This window comes from Peromyscus maniculatus, chromosome 8 (genome assembly GCF_049852395.1).
Source record: "Peromyscus maniculatus bairdii isolate BWxNUB_F1_BW_parent chromosome 8, HU_Pman_BW_mat_3.1, whole genome shotgun sequence".
Lineage (NCBI taxonomy): Eukaryota > Metazoa > Chordata > Mammalia > Rodentia > Cricetidae > Peromyscus > Peromyscus maniculatus.
In genome coordinates this window covers 70742694-70763212 of record NC_134859.1, presented here as the reverse complement: position 1 = coordinate 70763212, position 20519 = coordinate 70742694, and the positions used below count along the sequence as shown (strand labels likewise).

Below are 20519 nucleotides of genomic sequence, written 5' to 3'. Positions count from 1 at the left end.
GTGTTCTTAACCACTGACTCATCTCTTGAGCACAGATAGCTTTTAAAAAATATTTAGGGGTTGGAGAGATGGCTCAGAGGTTAAGAGCACCGACTGTTCTTCCAGAGGTCCTGAATTCAACTCCCAGCAACCACATGGTGGCTCACAACCATCTGTAATGAGATCTGGTGCCCTCTTCTGTATACATAATAAATAAATAAATAAATAAATAAATAAATAAATAAATAAATAAATAAATAAATAAATCAAAACAAAACAAAACAAAAGCTACATGAAGAAACCCTATCTTGAAAAAAAAATAAAACAAAACAAAAACTATTTAGTTTGGGCTAGAGAGACGGCTCAGCAGTTAAGAGTACTGGCTGCTCTTCCAGAGGTCCTGAGTTCAATTTCCAGCAACCACATGGTGGCTCACAACCATCTCTAGTGGGATCTGATGCCCTCTTCTGGCATAGAGGCATACATGCAGAGACAGCATTCATATACATAAAATAAACAAACAAATAAACAAATCTTTTAAAATATTTAATTTATTAAAACGTTTTTATTAGACTTATTCATTTTATTTTATGTGTGAGTGTTTTGCCTGTGTGTATGTATGTGTACTATATTCGTGCTGGGTGCCCCCCAAAATCCAGGCATTGATATCCTGAAACTGGAACTGTGAATGGTTGTGAACCAGCATGCTAGAGACCAAGAATCAAGCCCAGGTCCTCCTCAAGAACAAACACTCTAACTACTGAGACACTGCTCCACCAGCCCACTTGTTTTATTTTTAAATAAACTGTGTGTGTACGCACATGTGCACACGGAAGCTAGAGGTGTAGGATCCTCCTAGAGTTACAGGCAGTTGTGCCTGACGTGGGTGCTAGGAACTGAACTCAGGGTCCTTTGCTGTACCCTCTTAACCACTGAGCCACCTCTTTAGGCCCCAAAGAGAGCATTACAAATGCATTCATGGGCACAATGACTCAGCAGGTAAGGACTCTTGCTGCCAAACCTAACAACTCACGTTGGATGCCCAGGACTCACATGATGGAAGGAGAAAACAGACTTCCAAAAGTTGTTCTTTGACTTCCATATGCGTGCCCTGGCATGTGTACCCACACACATAAATAAATATACATTCGGTGCCAGGCATGGTGGTGCATACTAGCACTTGGGAGTACTTGGGAGGTTGAGGCAGGAGGATCAGATGCTCAACAGATCATTCTCTGTAACACAAAGGGTTTGGGGCCAGCCTGGGCTACATGAGACCCTCTGTCAAAAAAACAATAACAAATAAAACCCCCAGATCTGTAGGCTGAATAAAGATTCATAGCCATACTGAATTTGGGGAACAAGAGCAGAGCTAGCCTGCCCCCAAATGATCAAATCCACTTCTTTGGCTGTTTCAGATAGCATACTTCTTTTTGGTTTTTTGTTTTGTTTTGTTTTGATACAGGGTCTCTATAGTCCTGGAACCGGCTATGTAGACCAGGCTGACCTTGAACTCACACAGATACTCCTGTCTCTGTCTCTCGAATGCTGGGATTAAAGCATCTGCCACCACGCCTGGCCTACAGCACACTTCCAAGCCAACTAGAGTGTGAAGAAAAGCCACACTCTCTACTTGTTCTTCTTCAGTAAGCAGTGATGAGGGGCAGGGACTCCACCTGAGCTCCAGGGAAACCCCAGACTTAGAAGCTGGAACATCTATGTCCTGCTAAACAAGGAATCTTTTTTTTTTTTTTTTAATTATTTTTTAGTTTTTGAGACAGCGCTCATCATGTAGCCTAGGCTGGCCTGAAGCTTGCTATATATAACCTAGCTGACCTCAATCAAACTCATGATCCTCCTGCCTCAGCCTCTTGAATGCTACGGTTACAGACAGGCATCACCATGCCTGGATTTAAAAATTACCATTTTATTCTCAGGCAAGGATGTGGAGCAAGCTCACAGGAAGAAAATCTTACCTTGAACAGATAGGTCAAAGGTTGCCAGCTCACTTTTGATCATTTCTTCACTGGACTTCATTTTGCTTTGTGAATTGGCTACTAAAAAGTCAAATTTGCTGATTTTGGGCTTTTCACTTTGAAATTCTCCAAAGTCGTCGACATACTCCTTGGGGGTTTCGTGAGAGGCGACACTGGAAGCCGGGCTTGGACATGTGGTCTCTTGGCTCCGGTCCACCGTGGGCAGGTCCTGCCTGGTGAAATCCTGGTAGTCCCCACTTTCATACTCTTTCTGCTCAATGGTCTGAGGCATCATGTCTTTAAAGCTGGCAAAGGCTGGGAAGGGAGTCTCTGGAAGAGCATCCTCGATTGCCAAGGCCGTCCCTTTGAAGAGAGATGACATGGTGATGTTTTCAGAACTGCCAAATGAGGTCCCTTTCTTTGGAAGGTTTGAGGTGGCTGAGGAAGACCCACTTCCTGCTGAGGGGACAAATGGAGAGAGTTTTCTGCCCTGAGATCTCAACCCTGTCTGGCCAGTCACAGCTCCCAAGTGTGCTCGCTGCAAAAATGGCTACTGTAGCTTGCAAAAGCATCGCAATTTAAGCCCTCTGCATCTGAAGGGGACGGTCCCACAGTTAGAGGCATGCTCCTAAGTTAGGCAAAATGCCTAGAACGTTTCATCAGTCCCATACCATGCTGCAGAAACTACAGTCAAAGCCTGCTCTAAAATTAAAGAAGTTGGGCTGTAACACTGGATCTTTAAGAAACCATATTCATTTTCAGCTAGCATTTATATTTGATTTTAAAGAATCCTTTTAGCTGGGCATGGTGTTACACACCTTTAATCTTAGCATTTGGGAGGCAGATTTCTGAGTTCGAGGCCAGCCTGGTCTACACAGAGTTCCAGGATAGCCAGGTCTACAAAGAGACCGTCTCAGAAAAACAAAAACAAACAGTAAATCCTTTCTGTTATATGTAAAAAATTACTACAAAGACAGGTTACATAGTCATGTCCACAGTTTGATAGAAGATTCAGATCATTTAATGAATTATTCCTTTTGGAGCTTGAAGGCATTCTTACATATTCCATACTCAAAACACATCTCCTTTTCTCTAGACTGTGTTAGACAGTGTTCCTCTTAGAGTGAAAAACAGAAAATGTGACAAACCAAAAGTCCAGTTTCTCAAAACAAAAAGTAAAAACATTCTCATCTAACTTTTAATAGATTACTTGAAATTTCTGTGTCAGGCAAAGACACATACAGGATTTTAATCAAATAGTCACTTACCTCATTTTTTATTTTGGTCAGTTTGGGTATCCTATTGCTGGGATAGAATGTGAGAAAAACAAAAATCAACCTGAATTACTTTAGTCCTTAAGAAAAAACAAAAACAAAACCAGAATGGAGTGCCCGGGTGTGGTGGCACACGCTTTGAATCCCAGGAGGCAGAGGCAGGCGGATCTCTTTGAGGCCCAGGCCAGCAAAGGAAAAGTCTGAGGTCCTTCTGGGCTGTTTCTGCCTCAGTAACGCATCTTCCTCCCCACACTCACTGGAAAATGGAAGAAGTGAAAGAAAGACGAGCTGGGCTAGAAGACCTGCTATCTTCTTCGTCTACATTTAAGTGAGTAAGCTGGATGAGGTGGCGCACACCTTTGAGGCCAGCACTCAGGAGGCAGAGGCAGGCTGATCTCCAAGGCCAGCCTGGTCTATGAATGAATGAATGAATGAATGAATGATTAACGAGATAGCAGAGAGAGCAGAAAGAATACAGCTTTTCAGTCTGGAAAGATCGGAGTTTGACTCTGCCACCTACTTTGTTAGCATGGCCATTATGGTTCAGTGTGGCCTTGAATCCTGGCCACCCTCCCACCTCAGCCTCCAAAGTGAGCTTTTCTGAGCCCTGGTATGCTCATTTACGAAGTGGAGATGAGTCTATATGTATATGAAGGATTGTGAGGACAATCAGTTGTGATGACGTGTGTGCAAGATTCTTCAGTGCCCAGAGGGCAACACATGGAACGGCTTGAATCCTTTCAGAATCAAAACAAAAAGGCAACTCCCCATCTTAGAGATTTATCAGGAAAAGCTGGTCTGCTCATTTTCTTCTCCTCTCTACCCTTCTGTCACACAGGGGATTGAACCAGGGCTTTGGGCATACCAGGCAAGTGCCTGGCCACTGACCCACATCTCCAGCTCTCTGTTTTTAACTCTGCTGAGACAGGCTCTTACTAACTTGCCTAGGCTGGCCTTGAACTCAAAATCCTCCTGCCTCAGCCTCTTGAGTAGCTGGATTACAGGCCTGGCTTTCCAGCTAGTTTTCAAAAAGCAAAATTAGAGAAGGCTGCCTATGGCAGGGTGAAGAGACTCCTCTCCACAGGGCACTGGGGCGGGGTGAAGAGACCCCTCTCCACAGGGCACTGGGCGGGGTGAAGAGACCCCTCTCCACAGGGCACTGGGGCAGGCTAGAGTCGCCTATTTCACTTAATGTAGCCGAGACGAGAAGGCCAACCACCCTGACAACCACACACACACACCTCACAAAGAATCCAGAGTTCTGTGACCGGATTTTCATAATTAAGCCAATGGGTGGAACAACACTGGTCATTTTCCCTCCTTCACAGCAATAACACATAGTTTAGAATAGGTACGAGGTTCCAGACACTTCTACAGCTCTCCCACCAGCACTCCACACATCTCCCTATGCTCTGATAAGAGCACTAAATTAATAATAAAAATGCTACATAGTCAACCAGTAAAAAGCCAATCTCTTCTGCTAAATGATGGAGTACTTTAAAATTCTGCAGTGCAAACTGTACCCCTTCACATGTGGCCTGCTTAATAAGAAGGACAAATGATTTGGGCAACAAATTTATCATTTAGAATAAATGAAGCAAGCCGTTAGACAAGGCACTTTCTTAGTCTCTCACTGTAGTGGTTCCTCTATGTGGAGGATCTACCTAGATCTAGGTGTGCAGGCTCAAAGGAGGTGCCATTCAGTCAGGAGGCAGATGTGGTTAAACTCAAGACCAGTTTGTCAGGGGTACATTCAGCAGAATGCTTCACCACACGGATACATTTATTATTAGACCCTTCCAGTAGACTCCTTGGGGAAACCATATCAGAAACTGCTTCTAGTATCTTATCTATTAAAAAGCAGTGATTCTGTTTTTCAGACCAGAGACAAATTTATGAAATGAAGCTCTGGTTCAAACACTGCAACCAAGTTGCTATGGTAATAAAAAGACCTTTTTGTGCAATTATGCAACAAGAAAGCAAGCCTTTTTTTTTAAATCAAGAATGACTCATATTATCAGGTAAAAGGCATTGTAAGCAATAAGGATTACCTTAGCTGAAGAGCTCTTATGATTTTCTAACTATGAAGGTCTCCAATGAAATCATATAACATTTTACCTCTGGAGCCACTCACTGAGGTGAGCCAAAGACTTAATGAAAAACCAAACGAAAAACTTACAAAGAAATGTTTGAGGTGTGTGTGTGTGTGTGTGTGTGTGTGTGTGTGTGTGTGTGTGTTTTGTGTGTGTATAAAATTAACTGAAGGGTAGACATGTTATGAGTCACTAAGTGCAAGCTTTGAAACTGAATGTTTTTATTTTTGCTTACTTACTGGCTACTAGTGGGTGAAAAAGCAATTTACTAAAGAGTAATTAATTTGAACACATAAGCACTAAACTGGCATTATATAAGAACCAAAAAGCAAACAATTACATAATATCCTTCCCTAAGCCTTGGCATCTATACACAGTATAAACGCAGAGTGTGCTTTTTTTTTTTTTTTTTTTTGGTACAGTAAATACTAGGTAAGCCATTTTTTTAAAAAAAATTGTCACGTAAGTTGATTGAAGGTAAAGAACAAACATGAAAACTATCCATTTTCCCATGTTAGCAGCTCTCTATTTGCTTAGCAACCCAGTTCTATGTATTATCGTATAAAGTTCTTAAAAATAATAAAGAACAAGGCTTCCAGCATGAAGGACGGGAGCCCTGTCTGGGGAAAGTGATACAGGATGCTATAAGCACCAAAATGACTAGTGATGGTTTTGCAATTTCCTAGCTGAATTTTGAAAATTACAAGAGAAAAGAAAAAAGAAAATGGAGAATCACCACAATCAAAGAAAAGTATTGTATCTCCAATTCTTCGGGCTCCTGGATGGTGCTAACCAGAGCTGCAACCAGGCACAGGTAACAAGTCAAATTGGGTGCTTTCACTCATGGATTTGTTTGCAACCAGGAATTCACTATGACAAAGGGCAAAAGAATAAACAGTATGACCGGCTTCCCATCATGGAACAAATCAAGACATGGCTCTCTCTCCTACAGGCAGCTAACCCTATCAGGCTCTTCCATAACCTCTATTCAAATGCACTCTGAACGCATGTTGTACATGAAAACAGGGTATCCCCAGGCATGCAAGCCACCCCCACAGGACACAGAAGACGAGACCCACTGTGGATGTTTTATAAAGCTGGGGACATATGCCCAAGAGATTAAGAGTTACTAGCTTTTAAAGAAGGAGTTTAGAGGAAGGGGGGGGGGAGAATTACATGCACAATTCCACTATTCTGGAGTGTTCTGCATAGCAGTAGCAACGTTTGGTGGCTCAAAGAGAACAACTTCTAATGTCTAACGCTGCGTTAACCCAGCCTTCATTTACCAACACAAACCACAAAATAGTTGTGTATTTTCATTTCTCCCATTTTGGGCCCAATTCTCCCTTAGAGAATACTCTCCACGAACTGTAAAGCCCAGTCTGACCATGTCCTGCTAAGTCTCAAGCATCCTGATAGGCACTGCTGTAGAGAACAGGAAACGTGTCCTCACCGAGCAACAGGCTACACAAGACTGCTGCCTGATCGCCTTCCTGTTTGCTAATCTGTATAGAAACTCCCCATTCTCCATGTTTGCACTGACTCCCATGACACTATGGTTCACACTGTGTCCACACTAAGTGTTTTCAGGTTTCTAGGTCAATGCTTTGAGTTCAATAAAGAAAAGCAGTAAGCACGAGAATACTAAACTCAGAGGAGGCCAGAAAGCAAGAGATAGTAAGACTGTCCAAGGTCAGTCAGGGAAAGCCCAGGCTGGAGACGGGGCTCAGAGTTTAAGAGCATGGACCGCTCTACCAGAGGACCCAGCAGCCATGCCAGGCACCTCACAACTGCCTGTAACTCCAGCTCTACCTTCTGTGGCACCTGCACGCCAAGTGCATGCCCCCCCACACATTTGAAAACAGTAAAAATAATAGGAACCCCATGAAAGTGATACCAAATGAGCACAAAAGATGATAATTACAATGAAGGCTTTCTGGCTACCAAAAGGGAGAGAGCAGCTTTAGGAGACAGAGCCTCCAGGGTATATGCCCTCTTAAGTTCTCACTTAGCGGACATTTCCCAAACAACTTATCAAAAGTCTTCAAATGATAGAACCAAGTAGAAGCTACTCATAGGAAAAACAATAAAGTGATTTTGGCTGAGAGTATACCTCAGTGGCGGCGGCGCACACGCCTTTAATCCCAGCACACAGGAGGTGGAGGCAGGTGGATCTCTGCGAGTTCAAGGCAATCCTGGTCTACAGAGTGAGTTCCAGGACAGCCAGGGTCACATAGAGGAACCCTGTCTCAAACAACAATAGCAAAGAATAACAATCCAATTCCTTCAATTATTTTAGAAGGTAGCACAGCTTGTATGACATTGCCAGTGTTCTCTGTTCTCACCTGTTCCCTCTGGTAATCAGCATGGATTCTAACAGGAACAACACAGTGACTGCAGAACACCAGCACATTTGTGAGATGTCTCATGCACTGACAGAGACAAGCAATAGCCAACCATATCTTACCTGGCATCAGGATAAACACCACAGTGTTATTTGTTTGGACCTACAGCACAGAATGCAAGTCTTTATCACAAAAAAGGGAAGTTGTGTTATACTATAAAAACTCCCTCCCTAAAAACAATGTGCTATATAGACACAATGAGTTGTTCAGTGAATGACAGTTACACACAGGGATAGTCACTTCTGCTCACAAGAGTTAATGCAATTCCCGTAGACTGCTCTGGCTTTGGAGAATCTATTGACACAGCCCATGAGGTGGCTCTCACAGCGGAGAGTGCAGCTGCTGGAATCACCAGCTGGAGGCTCTCTCCTCCCAACACTGTTAGCAGCACACGGAGTTAAAATGCAGAGCATCTCCTACAAGGTTTTAACAGTGACTTCTCGGCTTTCAACACATTATCCATCTCAAGTGAAGGCTTGGCTTTTCTGTGAGTCAATTTCAACCCTGACACCCAACTTTTTTCTTTCTCGGGTGGCATATGAAAGTGATCTCTGGAATCCTACTCAAAATTCCCATTTTCAGGAGTTTAATATCCTTTCTTCTACAAATTCTAAAAATGATCAAAAACTTAAAACCTTCAAATCATGCGTGAAAAGTGAAAACATTAGTTGGCGGTGGTGGTGCATGCCTTTAATCCCAGCACTCAGGAGGCAGAGGCAGGCAGATCTCTGTGAGTTCAAGGCCAGCCTGGGCTACAGAGAGAGTGCCAGGACAGTCAAGGCTTCACAAACAAACCCTGTCTAAAAAAAAAAAAAAAAAAAAGGTGAAAACATTGAAATGATTCTTTCCCCCAAAATCTCTATGCAGCTTGTGTTTGAGACTTGAAAAAGAATTCTATGTCAAGGTTCCTCACTCTTATCCTATTCCAAAATAGAGCAAATAGCTTCCAAGTCTGGGTACTCATTGCTAACTTTCACTGGTCTTTGAGATTTTGATAATTAATTTATTGATTGATTTATTGCCATTCTGGGATCAAATCCAGTGCCTTGCAAACACTCGACTACTGAGCCAGGCCAGAAACGGTTTTCTTAAGAATGAAAATCATTTAAAGCTTGGTTCTTTTGCTTTGTGGGTTGTTTTAGTTTCCAATGTTTACTACTATTGTGTGTATGGCGCTGTCTATGTCTGAGCACAAGTGTGCCATGCGTGAGTGTCCAGGTCATCTCCTTCCACTCGTTCATGGTTTTTTATTTTATTTTATTTTTTACTTTGTCTAGTGAGACACAGTAGTATACTCAGGCTGTCCTTGAACTCACAATTCTGTCTCAGCCTCACAAGTGCCAAGATCACTGGTGTGTGTCTCACACCCAGCTGAGCCTTATTTTTGCATTGCTGAGGGTAATATATAAATATTAATATATTCCTACATATATTGATTTATCTGGTGCTGAGGATTAAACAAGTACTTTGCGGATGCTACCATCTGAGCTAAGAGCCTAAAGCTACACGTCAGTCCGATGCCACATTAAGGACTTCTGTCAATGGGCTTACAAGAAGCAAAGGCTAAACCATACTCCTGTTTCTCAGGAGGAAAAAAGAAAGCCCAGTCTCAAGGGACATGACTTCAATTTTATACCAGTCAGTTATCTTTTTAGTCTAATTCTGAAAACCACAAATTACACACATCCCCACACTTTCAAAATATGCCAAAGAATCGTTTATTAACACAGGACTTACAGATCGCAAAAGAGAATAGTACAGAAGAGCTGGGAAGGAGCCATCAGAGTAAGCATGCAGGCCAGTGTTCGCAGAGAAAGAGAATAAAGCAAGTTCCAAAGGGCACATTCACACACAAGTGTCTATGTTGAAAAAAGACATCAGAAAAGCAGCCAAAAAATAAATAAATAAATAAATAAGGTGCTGATTAAAATACAAAGATTTTCCATGTCAAAAGGAGCTACTACACAGGTAGGTAGCCGCAGAGGTCTTGCTGACTCTTTGATAAAGTCACAAATCAAAGTAAGCTCTTGCTGCGGAGAAACAAAGGGTCTTAAAGACTGAACATCAAGACACTGCTGTACCAGAAAGAGTAAATTTAGGGGGATGGGAAAGCAGCCTCATTGAAATTATACGCAGCAAGGGCTAAAGGGTAAATGTAATGATGTGCAGAGAGAAACCAGGCAATGTTATTAGTATATCTACCTTCCATACAAAGAGTTAACAGCACGGGTTAGAGACAGTATCCCCTTCAGAGTTAAGTTAGGGTTTCCAACCAGGACCACGGTCCATAGACAGTAAACATCCAAGTTCTTTGTGCTCCATCAGCCCACTTCTTATTTCTCCAGAATATCCTTTTAACCCTCAGACTAAGAGAGCAAGAGATACATGATGAGCGGAAGGGCCAAATAAAGTCCCGGTGCATTGAAGCAACGCGTGCCACTTTCCCTCGCTAGTATATTTATTTATGCAGCAATCTTGCTCAACGACACATAGGCATAACTCCTGGGTCAGCCATCAACCCTCTTAACAACCGCTCTGAAGGGTTACTGCTCCTTTCCCACTGGAGGTTTACAGAGCAACAGAAGGCAACAGTCTGCTTTTCAGGTCTCCTCCCTCTGAAGACAGCTGGCTTGAACATGACAGGTTCCATTCTGGGAATGTTCCAGACATACAGAGAGAGCACGGGCATAGATTATTTAACAGGTCCATTGGAATGAGCTCCGTCAAAAGCCAACCTCCCCTTCCCGAATAAAAGGTGGGAAAAAAGACATCCCCAAACCTGGATTCACTCATTTCACAAAGATATGTGGTTTGGCACTGTGAAAGAATATAGATTCATTTTTCAGAAAAATAGCCTCTAATTAATAATTCCAAGTCTAAATGGCTAGTATACATGTTGTGAAATTGTTTTTTAAATAAAAGTCAAATGCTGTTGTTTAAAAAAACAATGCCCCTTGCAACCGAGAGTTGTGGCTCCCACAGCTCATACAAAAAAGAAGAATAAAATCACCCATCAAACGAACAGCAGCAAAGGAAAAACAGAACACAAATGAGGAAATAACAGCGGAGGGCAGAAGGAGCTCAGACAGTCCGCTGCCCCTAGGAAAGCCCTTGGCCGGCAGCAGGTGAAACACACGCATCTCTGCTAACTTGCTTCCCATTCCAAACCCAGCATAAGAAACGCATTTCAGTAGCAAAGGACAGACACTATCTGCCAGTTTGAAATCTGCGGACTCTACAGCACTTCACAATGTCTGCTGAGCCTGTAAACTTGGAAGTGTCTTACCTGCCCCTCTCAGGTAAAGAAACAAACCCTGCATGTACACACTACATTTTCTAGAATAATACAGTAATGCCGAGAGAGTTCTCATTATTAAAGGCCACAAAATAGGTTTATCTTTCTATATACATATTAAAAAAACAAAACAAAATAAAAACTAGGACACTTGGGAATCTAGTTCTTGTGACAAGAAGTTGGACCAGAGAATAAACTGCTACACGTAAGTCCACACAGGGTTTAAAGAGGGCTCCCTCGTGAAAGGTTTGCACACATCCTATCAGAAGTTAGTAGTTACCCTAGCATCTACAGGGTTATTACAACTTAATACTCGCAGTAACACTGCAAAACAGTAACACTGAAAACAGGCCTGCTCCCCGCCAGGTCCTCACACAGGGAGCATCCCTAAGTGACCTCTTTCCCTCTTCTCAAGGAAGCTGGCAAATTGCATTACAAGTGGGAAGAGTTTTTCAGTCTCTTGGCCTAGGAAGAGTCAGTTTCTGTAAACCAAACAAACACTGTCTTAGCAACTCTAAATATGCTCAAGAGAAGACAAAAGGGGAGCGGGAGCACTGATCCGCTCCCAGGGGTGAAGAAACACTGTGCACACTGCAAAGTCTTTATAAAATTCCTGCCTGTGTGGGGTTCACGGAGGAGTGGGTTTCTATGGGCCTCTGACACTAAGTGAGCATTGGGTTTCAAAAATAAAACTATTCCGGCTCTCCAATCTAAGCTCCGGAGCAGTCAGAGTACCCGTAGAGTCATGTTCCATGCCATCATGTTAACACTGCTTCAAGCAGACAGACGACAGGAGGCCAATTAATTACTAGATATGCGCCAAGGACGGGCCAGAGCCTCAGTCTGTCTGTCAGTACCCACAGAATCATCTTTGAAATCTACATCACCATCACCAGAGCAATCTCACCAATTCCTCACCTGCGGCAGGAGGATGCTGGCCACTAACTGTTGGTAAATCCAAAGAGCTATCAGACATGACATGCTTAAGATCTCCTCCCACATCAGCCAATTTCATGTCAAACTGAACAGAAAGAGCATCTTCAGAGTCCTCCTTGCCAACGCTGCTGCCACCGATGGAGGGGAGATCTAAAGACTTTACCGAGGCAGAGTCTTCTTTGGCGTGTCTGAAAGCCACTGCTTTCTCTCCCAGGGATTTGTCTGAGCTTGTGGATGAAAATTTACTGGAATGGAAGTCAGCAAAGTCCTCATCACTCTTTGCAGAAGGAGTGTTCTCTTTGAACTCCTCCATGGCCAGTCCAGCTCCCTCTAGGGAAAGCTGTTTGAAGACATCATACTTGGAAGATGCAGCAGGTGGGTTCTGGGCACTCTCCACTGTGCTGCTGGCTAAGGAGTTGGGACTCACTTCCTCTCTGAGGACGTCATATTTGTCATCTACTTTTGGCTCAGATGAAATAGAACTGTTACCGAAAGCCATGAAATCTGCAAAGTCGTCCTGCTCCCCAACAGATGCAGGATTCGAATATTCCCCGAAGAGATTGAACTCTCCAAAATCATCTACCAAACTAGAAGTTTTAGTGGATGCCAGTGCTGCCGAGGCTGCTGCAGAGCCGGCTGCCGGAGGTCTCGTGGAAACTGACTTGGACGTGCTAAATGCAGCTGAAAAGGGCACCGGTTTCTCACCGCCGCAATTCACCGAGGAGAACATATCTAGGTCTGCTAAGTTCAGAGGGGTTTTCACTTGTGTCTGTTTCTGCTGTGCAGCTCCGGAGGGAAAGGCTGCTGGAAAAGCGTCTTTTGGTGGTGGTTCTAGGGGTGACACACTATCGGCGGTCTTGAAGTCGGTGAAGCCGTCATCAGTTCCGGTGGATCTGAACTCAGCAAAGCTCTCTCCTGAAAGAAAAAAGTGCAGTGAGGTAAAGCCGCAGAGCTGAAGACCGCATGTACAATGCATATTGAACTGAAGTGTAATTTTGTAGGTTTCTCCTCGGCTTGACCATAGTCCACACTCTTATCAGACAGTTTCATTAACAGTGAAGAAACAGTCAAGTACCACCATCAAGACTCCTCCCCTGGCCAGAACTTAAAGAGAAGCTGGAGGCTCCAGAGAGGCACACTGTAATAGCAACCCTTTAAAGATGAAACATGTTATATAGTTTTAAACAAAATCAAAAGTATCAATGAAATACTGAGAAAAAGTCTGCCTCTGATATTCAGAATGCACTTTCAGAAGATTTAGAAGCTGGGTGTTGTGGCACACACCTTCCCAGAACTTGGGAAGCTGAGGCAGAAGGATCACAAGTTGAGGTCAACTTGGGCTACATAACAAGACCAGGTCTCAAATATACCAATCAACTAACCAAACAACCAATGAACTAACCACCACCAAAAGCAAAACAACCCAATTACTAGAGGCTAGCATTGTAGCTCAATGCTCAATGGTAAAGCTCATGCATGATACAATCATGACCTAGTTTCAATGCAGAGCACACATGCACACATACATACATGCACACACACAGGAACACAAATTATTAGACAGGATGTAATGAGGTCTTGCTCAAGTACATGGACATATTAATTCGAAGATATTTTGGCAAAATAACTCTTTGAAAAAACAACTACTTATTTGGAAAGCAAGTTCAGTGCCCTAGATATATAGGAGCATTGTAAAAACATAAAACCCTGATTGCTGTTGTTTTGTGCACGAGTGTGATGTGCACATGTGGAAGTCAGAGGATAGCTCTGAGGTGTTGACTCTCTCCTTTCTCCTCCTTCCTATGGAATCTGAGGGCTGTGGTGTCTGCGGCAGACATTTTTATTCTGAGCCACTTTCTCTAGTTCCTGAGGACCAATTATTAAAGCTCTGGAGCCATGGCTCCTCCTAAGGTTTCCATTCTTCCTCAGTATCTCATCAGTCACAACTACAGTGCCAGGATGCAGATGACCTCAGGTCCCTTACAATGTCTGAAGGTCTACAGTGAAGCCCATGAGGATATGTCATTTAATGAAATCCAGAGAATACCAAACATGAATATTGCTATACCAACCAACATCACTGATAATTTAAAAATACGACTATCACTTCTAGAGATTTAAAAATAAAAAAAACCCTGAATTTCTTTACGACTCCACACACTTTTTTTTTTTTTTTTTTTTTTTTTTTTAAGACAGTCTACCTTTGTAGTTCTGGCTGGCCTAGAATTCACTACATAGAGCAAGCTGGCCTTGAACTTGTGGCAGTCTCCTGTCTCTACCTCCTGAATGCTGGTATTATAGGCATGCACTTATATGTCCAGCTTCTCACTCATTTTTTAAAAAAAAATTGTTCCTAAAAAATTGAAACAGATACATATGAACAATAAAAATGTACTTAAAACCAAAACCATAAAGTCAGTTTCTAAAACTGACACCAAGGAAGATAGACTTTAAACCTATTGTGCCTGATGCATGACCTGCACTTTGATTTTCCAGATTGCAAAAACACTGGAAACAGTGTGATTTTTCTTCTTAATCTGATACTGAACCTATTTACTAACAAAAGTCATCAATACAAATCCATTCACAATACCAGAGAAACCTGAGAAAAAGGAGCAGCCTTCAAGTTTCCTATAATTTTTGTTTTCAAGATATAACATTAAAAGTCATTAACATAATAAAAAAGTCAATTTCACAAACTGACAGGAAATACAAATGTGAACATTACACTAGGACTTTAGAGACACACCATGATGCTTGTGTTATTTCTGTAAATGAAAAGGTAATTAGTAGTAAACTTGTTGTTGTCGCCACCATTTTGGTTTTTTGAGGCAGGGTCTCATCTCACATGGTAGCCCAAGCTGACCTTTAACTCATGGCAATTCTCCTGTCTCAGCCTCATGAATGCTATAATTAGAGGCGTGAGATACGATGTCCAGATCAGGTCCTAAACAGACTTTTGATGTACTCCTTTGAAATATCTGTGAAATTGACAGGTTTTGATTTTTAAACACAAATCACACAGCAAACTAAACTTACTGATGATGAATTGCAAATTTTTCCATCAGAAATGTAAACTGGGGTTAAAAGGAAATGAAAATGGGGGTTTATAACTTCAAAACCAAAGCACATTCCAGCAGCGAAGCTAGCTGGGAGTGAACCTTTGTTCCACGCAGATTTTTAGTTCACTGTGGACTCCTGCAAGCTCCTCCTTTGATTTTTGTAACTTTTCAGGCCCTGGGAAAATTTCAAGTGAGTATTGGCTAAAGCTCCAATAAGAAGTGTCCTTTCTTTATGGAGAACATTTCTCAGAACTTACACGGAACTTCTGGCTTAACCTGTGAGCATGTATTAAACCGTGACTCAGCAGTGCGAGAATCTCAGCTCTGAACTGCCACCCTGCAGTCTCTAAGGCTTGGCATTAAGCACCCCCAACTTTTTGGCTCAAATTTGCTGTGTAGCCGAGGATGACCTGTGCTCCTCGTCCTTGTCTTCCTGCCTCTACTTTCCAGGTGCTTGGAGGAAAGGTCTGTACCACAAACGGCTCAGACCAAGGAAACTTTTTTAAAGTTTAGGAGAATAAAACATTCAACATAACTGATCAAAGTCAGTAACTCAGAAGGCTTTAAACTGAGTGAAGCAGAGAAATGAAAACAAGCAAATCAAAATGACAATAACTGGGCCGCAGTTCAGGATGAGAAAGCAGGACTAAGGCGCCACTTACATTTTGGGCACCACTACCTTTTCCCATTGTCTCTAATAAGAATAATGTTTATGGGGCTAGAGAAATGGCCCAGCAGTTAAACACACTGACTATTCTTTCAGAGGACCTGGGTTCAGTTCCCAGCACTCACATGGCAGCTCATAATGCTCTCTCTGGGCTCTGTTGGGCACTAGGTTCCCATGTGGTACACAGACATACATGCAGGCAAAAACACATACATAAAATTAAATTAATTAATTAATTAATTAATTTATGTTTTTCAAGACAGGGTTTCTCTGTGTAGTTTTGGTGCCTGTCCTGGATCTTACTCTGTAGACCAGGCTGGCCTCGAACTCACAGAGATCTGCCTATCTCTGCCTCCGAGTGTTGGGATTAAAGGCGTGCACCACCGTCACCCGACAAAATAAAAAAATTTTAAAGTAACATTTATATCATGATCATTAACGCCATATCACACAAAGAATCCTGACATAAAATCAGCCTCTACTCAAAACTTGCCTAAGACAAAATGAAGTCAGGATTCCTCTAAGGTTCACATTGGAATGTCTAGTGCCTAACAGAAGTATAGAGGAAGAAATAGCTTTCCCATCTTAAAGGCTTGCATGAAACACAAGGAAATATTGCTAGAACTTAAGATCTAGGAGAGACTGACTTCTAAGAGGTGGCCCTTCCTGTGGAGAGATATCTACTACACCTCCCTTACTCTTACATCATCTTTCGCACCCCAAGCAAAAGTGGAGAAGTGAGCTTTGAGCACTGAGTACATCAAGGCAGAATGTGATTGTACTCTCAGGAGGAATCCTCATTAGAGTAGACACATTTCACAATATGCAGAATGAAGGTTTAGGTGGATTACTATGCCATGTTTAACCACACACACTAACTTCTATCTCATACACACATGCACACATGCTAAATATTCACTCTACACTGAGCTACATCTCAGCCCGGAAGCTTTGGAAGGCCACTTGGTACTGCTTTGTGCCATATAGCACTCCCTGTGCCAACAAGGTAGATTTGGTAAAACGCTAATTAGGCCAAGTCTTGCTTGCCTGTACTTTGTCATTTTGTACAAATACAATACTTTGTTTTTCTTAATGATCCTTAGTTCTTGAAGAGTATTAAGTAGACAGGACTGTGTCACTAATGAGAAATCCTCAGAAAAAAACCATCTACTTCTTTATTAGTGGTGCTGCACCACACTTAGGCTCTCTTTGGGAACAACAGATCAACTCTCACATGATGCATGTCCTCTAAGCTGTGGCCGGGGCTCTCCTGCTGTCAGGCAGAGCCACACCCCACCTTGTGAGTGTGAAATGCCTCATTCCTGCCTTATGATACATTCTGCTTTGTCACAGATGTTTCCTGCTGCTTCCCAGTTTGGCTTTGAACTTGCTATGTATCGAGGACAAACCTGAGCTCCTGCTGTTCCTACTTTGGCAGGGCCGTGCTGAGGTTTACAGGCTCTACTCACCTGGCCCATCAGAGTGGCTTTCTCCTTTTTAATTAAAAAAAAAAAAATTAGGTTTACTTATGTATTTTTTCTGTGCTTGCACCCATCCATACACACACAAGGAGGCCTAAGTACAAGAATGCTACCACATGCCGATGTGTCAAGTTCACAGGGGACTTGCAGACTCTGGGGACAGAACTCGGGCTGTCAGGCTTGGCAGCAAGTGTCCTTATCCACTGAGCTATCTCCCCAGCCCCAGAGCTGTTTTGAATTAGGTTATTCTACAATGTTTTTCTTTCCAAATGATGGATGAGAAACCAAGAAAACAATAATAACGCCAAGTGCCATACTGGGAACTGATTTCAAGTCTTGATTAAGACTGGTGGCTACTTCCGCACAGAGCACAGGAGCGCTGTGAGCAGCCCCTTGGCATGTCTGGATAGAGCAGTTACAGCTATCTCTGATACAGGACCTAAGCTGCCTGGCAGATACCAGTGAAAGGCAACGCACTGTTTTCAGAGGAAACTGTACTGATTTGACATTTACCTAAAATTTTAAAAGTACCTTCCAAAAAAATGAGCCACATTGCCTCACTGTAATTTCAAAGCTCCCCAAAATTAGCCGTATCCCACAAGATAGTGCTCTACTCAGCCCATCACAATACTTACTGAGCATTACAACAACCATTAAGGGCTTCTGAATTTAAACACTGCCATCTAAGTATGTATCACAACAATTATTACTATGCCATAAAATAATATGTCAGGTTTTTTTTCAAGCTGGGCATGGTGGTACACGTACCTTTAATCCCAGCATTTGAAGGGCAGAGGCAAGTGGATCTCTGTGAGTTCCCAGCCAGTTGGGCATACCAAGTGCCTGACAGGCTATCACTAGGTAGCCCAGGCTGGCTTGGAATCTATGTGACCCAGATTTGCCCCAAACTTGTGACCCTCCTGTCTATACCCCCAAAGGTGCTACAATTACAGGTGTGTGCTATAACATCTGGTTTGCCATTCTTTAAAACATTTTTTTTGTTTTTGTTTTTCTTTTAAAACACATATACAATAAAATAAATGAATGTTTATGGATGTCACCAAGAACAAAAACACAAGAAATTCTTACAGAGTTGGAGGATGTAGCTCAGTGGTAAGATACTTGTCTAGCACACACAAGGCACTGGGTTTTTCCCTCTGAGCAGCAAAAGGGAAAAAGGAGAAGTGGAATCCAAACTTACCTAAAGGCTTACTCTCTGTTGTTTGCTCAAGTTCCCTGAATGCACTGTATTTATCACCAGACTCTACGAGAGAGACAGAAACTCATTACAGTGAGGAACCCGGAGACCACAGCCAGAGAAGCCTGGCAGACTGGGCTGAGCAAACATATTTAACTGTGGAACAGCACCTGATACATTCAATAACAAGCCTGCCACTTCAAGATTTATACAACTTCATTAAAAGTTACGGCCACAGATTTATCAACTGATGAACTGCCTTTACCTCCAAATGCAGCAGGGTTTTCAGAGGGCTTGTCAGCAGAAATTCCTTTAAACACTGAGTATTTGTCTGTGGAGGCTTTGGTTCCAGAAAGTGGCGTCAGCAGTGATGGAGCACTGTAAGGGAGGAGGAAATTATTGATCAGACCAATGAATCCTCCCTCCTCACCATATGGGGCTGAGGACACAGCCAGAGGCCACAGTTCTCTGCCCTTCCTTTCTTTTCTTTTCTTTTCTTTTTTTTTTTTTTTTTTTAAGACAGGTTTCTCTGTGTACCCCTGGCTGTCCTGGAACTCACTCTGTAGACCAGGCTGGCCTTAAACTAGGAGATCCACCTGCCTGTGCTTCTCAAGTCCGAGATTAAAGCCGTGAGCCACCACCTGGGTCTCTTTCTTTTAAAAAAAAGTTTAAAAATTACTTATGCATGTCAGGCATATCTCTGTGATTTCAAGGCCAGCTTGGTCTACATGGTGAGTTCCAGGACATCCAGAGCTACACAGTGAGACCTGTCTCACAAACAAACAAAATGTGCATGTCTGTGTGTATGTCACGTGTGTTCAGGTACACCTAGAGGCCAGAAGAGGGCACGGGACCCCAGGAGCTGTTGTTGTTTCAAGCAGATATGAGCTGCCTGACATGGTGCTGGGAGTGGAACTTATCCTGGCGTGAGCTGTCTTCATTCTGTGAGGCAGACAGACTACCTGGGAAAGACCACAGACAGAAACACAGAGGGAGCTAAGGAAAACAACAAACAAACTCCAAACTGCTTTACTGAAGCAGGCTGACATCGGTGGGGATGGGAGGGAAACAGAGCTAAGCACCCTAGGGGTGGGGACTCAGGGCTAGGCACCTTCTAAGACCCTTAGTCCTTCCGTTTTCTCACCCTTTCACCCAGATGTCTGTCCTGGGCAGGCCTCTCCTTCCCTGCTGCCCTTCCCGTGAGAAAGGAAGTGTTCTCCCAGCTCTCCCTTACTGCGGAAGAGCAGCTAGCCTCTCAACTGTAACCACCGAGTCATCTCTCCAGCCCTTGCTACCATTAAAGAACAAACCAACACCCCCAAACAGCTGGTGATAGTTCAGTGGATAAAGGTTCCATGCTGGGATCTATGTGGTGGAAGGAGAGAAGTGACCCCCAAAAGTAGTCCTTTGACCTCCATATGCATACTGTGGCACTTAAGCACCACCTGCCACCTCACAAAAACTAAAGAATGCCACTTTTTTTTTTTTTTTAAGGAGAGAGACAGTGTCTCATGTATCCTTCATGTAGTTGAGGAAGACATTGAACTCCTGACCCTCTGGCTTCTACCTCCTGAATGCTGGGACTGCAGTAGTGTGATCTGGGTTGAATCCAGGGCTTTTGCATGTAGGCTGCCGACTGGGCTGTGTCCTCAGCCCTGTGGCTCTCTGCTCCAAAAGTTGGGAACTCCACAAATGACTAAAAGCATTGGCCCTTTTCTTGAAAATAAACACTGACACTCAAGTACTAATTGTTCTGACTGAGGGGGCGACATCAACACCAATGGTCTAAGTGTCTGTTTAAATCATAAAGACACTGAAAATAGATCATCAAAAACCCACAACCCTGAGGCTGGAGAGATGGCTCAGAGTTAAGAGCACTGGCTGTTTTTCCAGAGCACCCGGGTTCAATTCCCAGCACCCACATGGCAGCTCACAACTGTCTTAACTCCAGTCCCAGGGGATCTAACACCCTCAAATAGACACACACGCAGGCAAAACACTAGTCAATGCTCATTAAAGAAAAAGAACAACCACCTGTTGCCATTTTAACTTACAGTTTGCAATAATTTAATAGTGAATTCCACCAAATATGTATGTTTAATAATGAAAGATAAAATATAACCTAAGACTTCGCTAAAATGGGTTCAGGTTGT

At 42.9% G+C, this 20519-nt stretch overlaps 1 protein-coding gene across 11 annotated transcripts in view; it reads right to left on the bottom strand.

Moving 5' to 3' along the window:
- Positions 1-20519, bottom strand: part of Synrg (synergin gamma) — an 87554-nt gene that overhangs the window by 22107 nt on the left and 44928 nt on the right. For all 11 annotated transcript variants that reach the window (XM_076543047.1, XM_076543049.1, XM_076543050.1 and 8 more), the window contains 4 exons: positions 18632-18744; positions 18370-18432; positions 11941-12873; positions 1956-2318 (listed from right to left, as the gene is read on the bottom strand). In XM_076543047.1, coding sequence (XP_076399162.1) covers positions 1956-2318; positions 11941-12873; positions 18370-18432; positions 18632-18744 — 1472 coding nt within the window. The remainder of the gene's footprint in view (positions 1-1955; positions 2319-11940; positions 12874-18369; positions 18433-18631; positions 18745-20519) is intronic.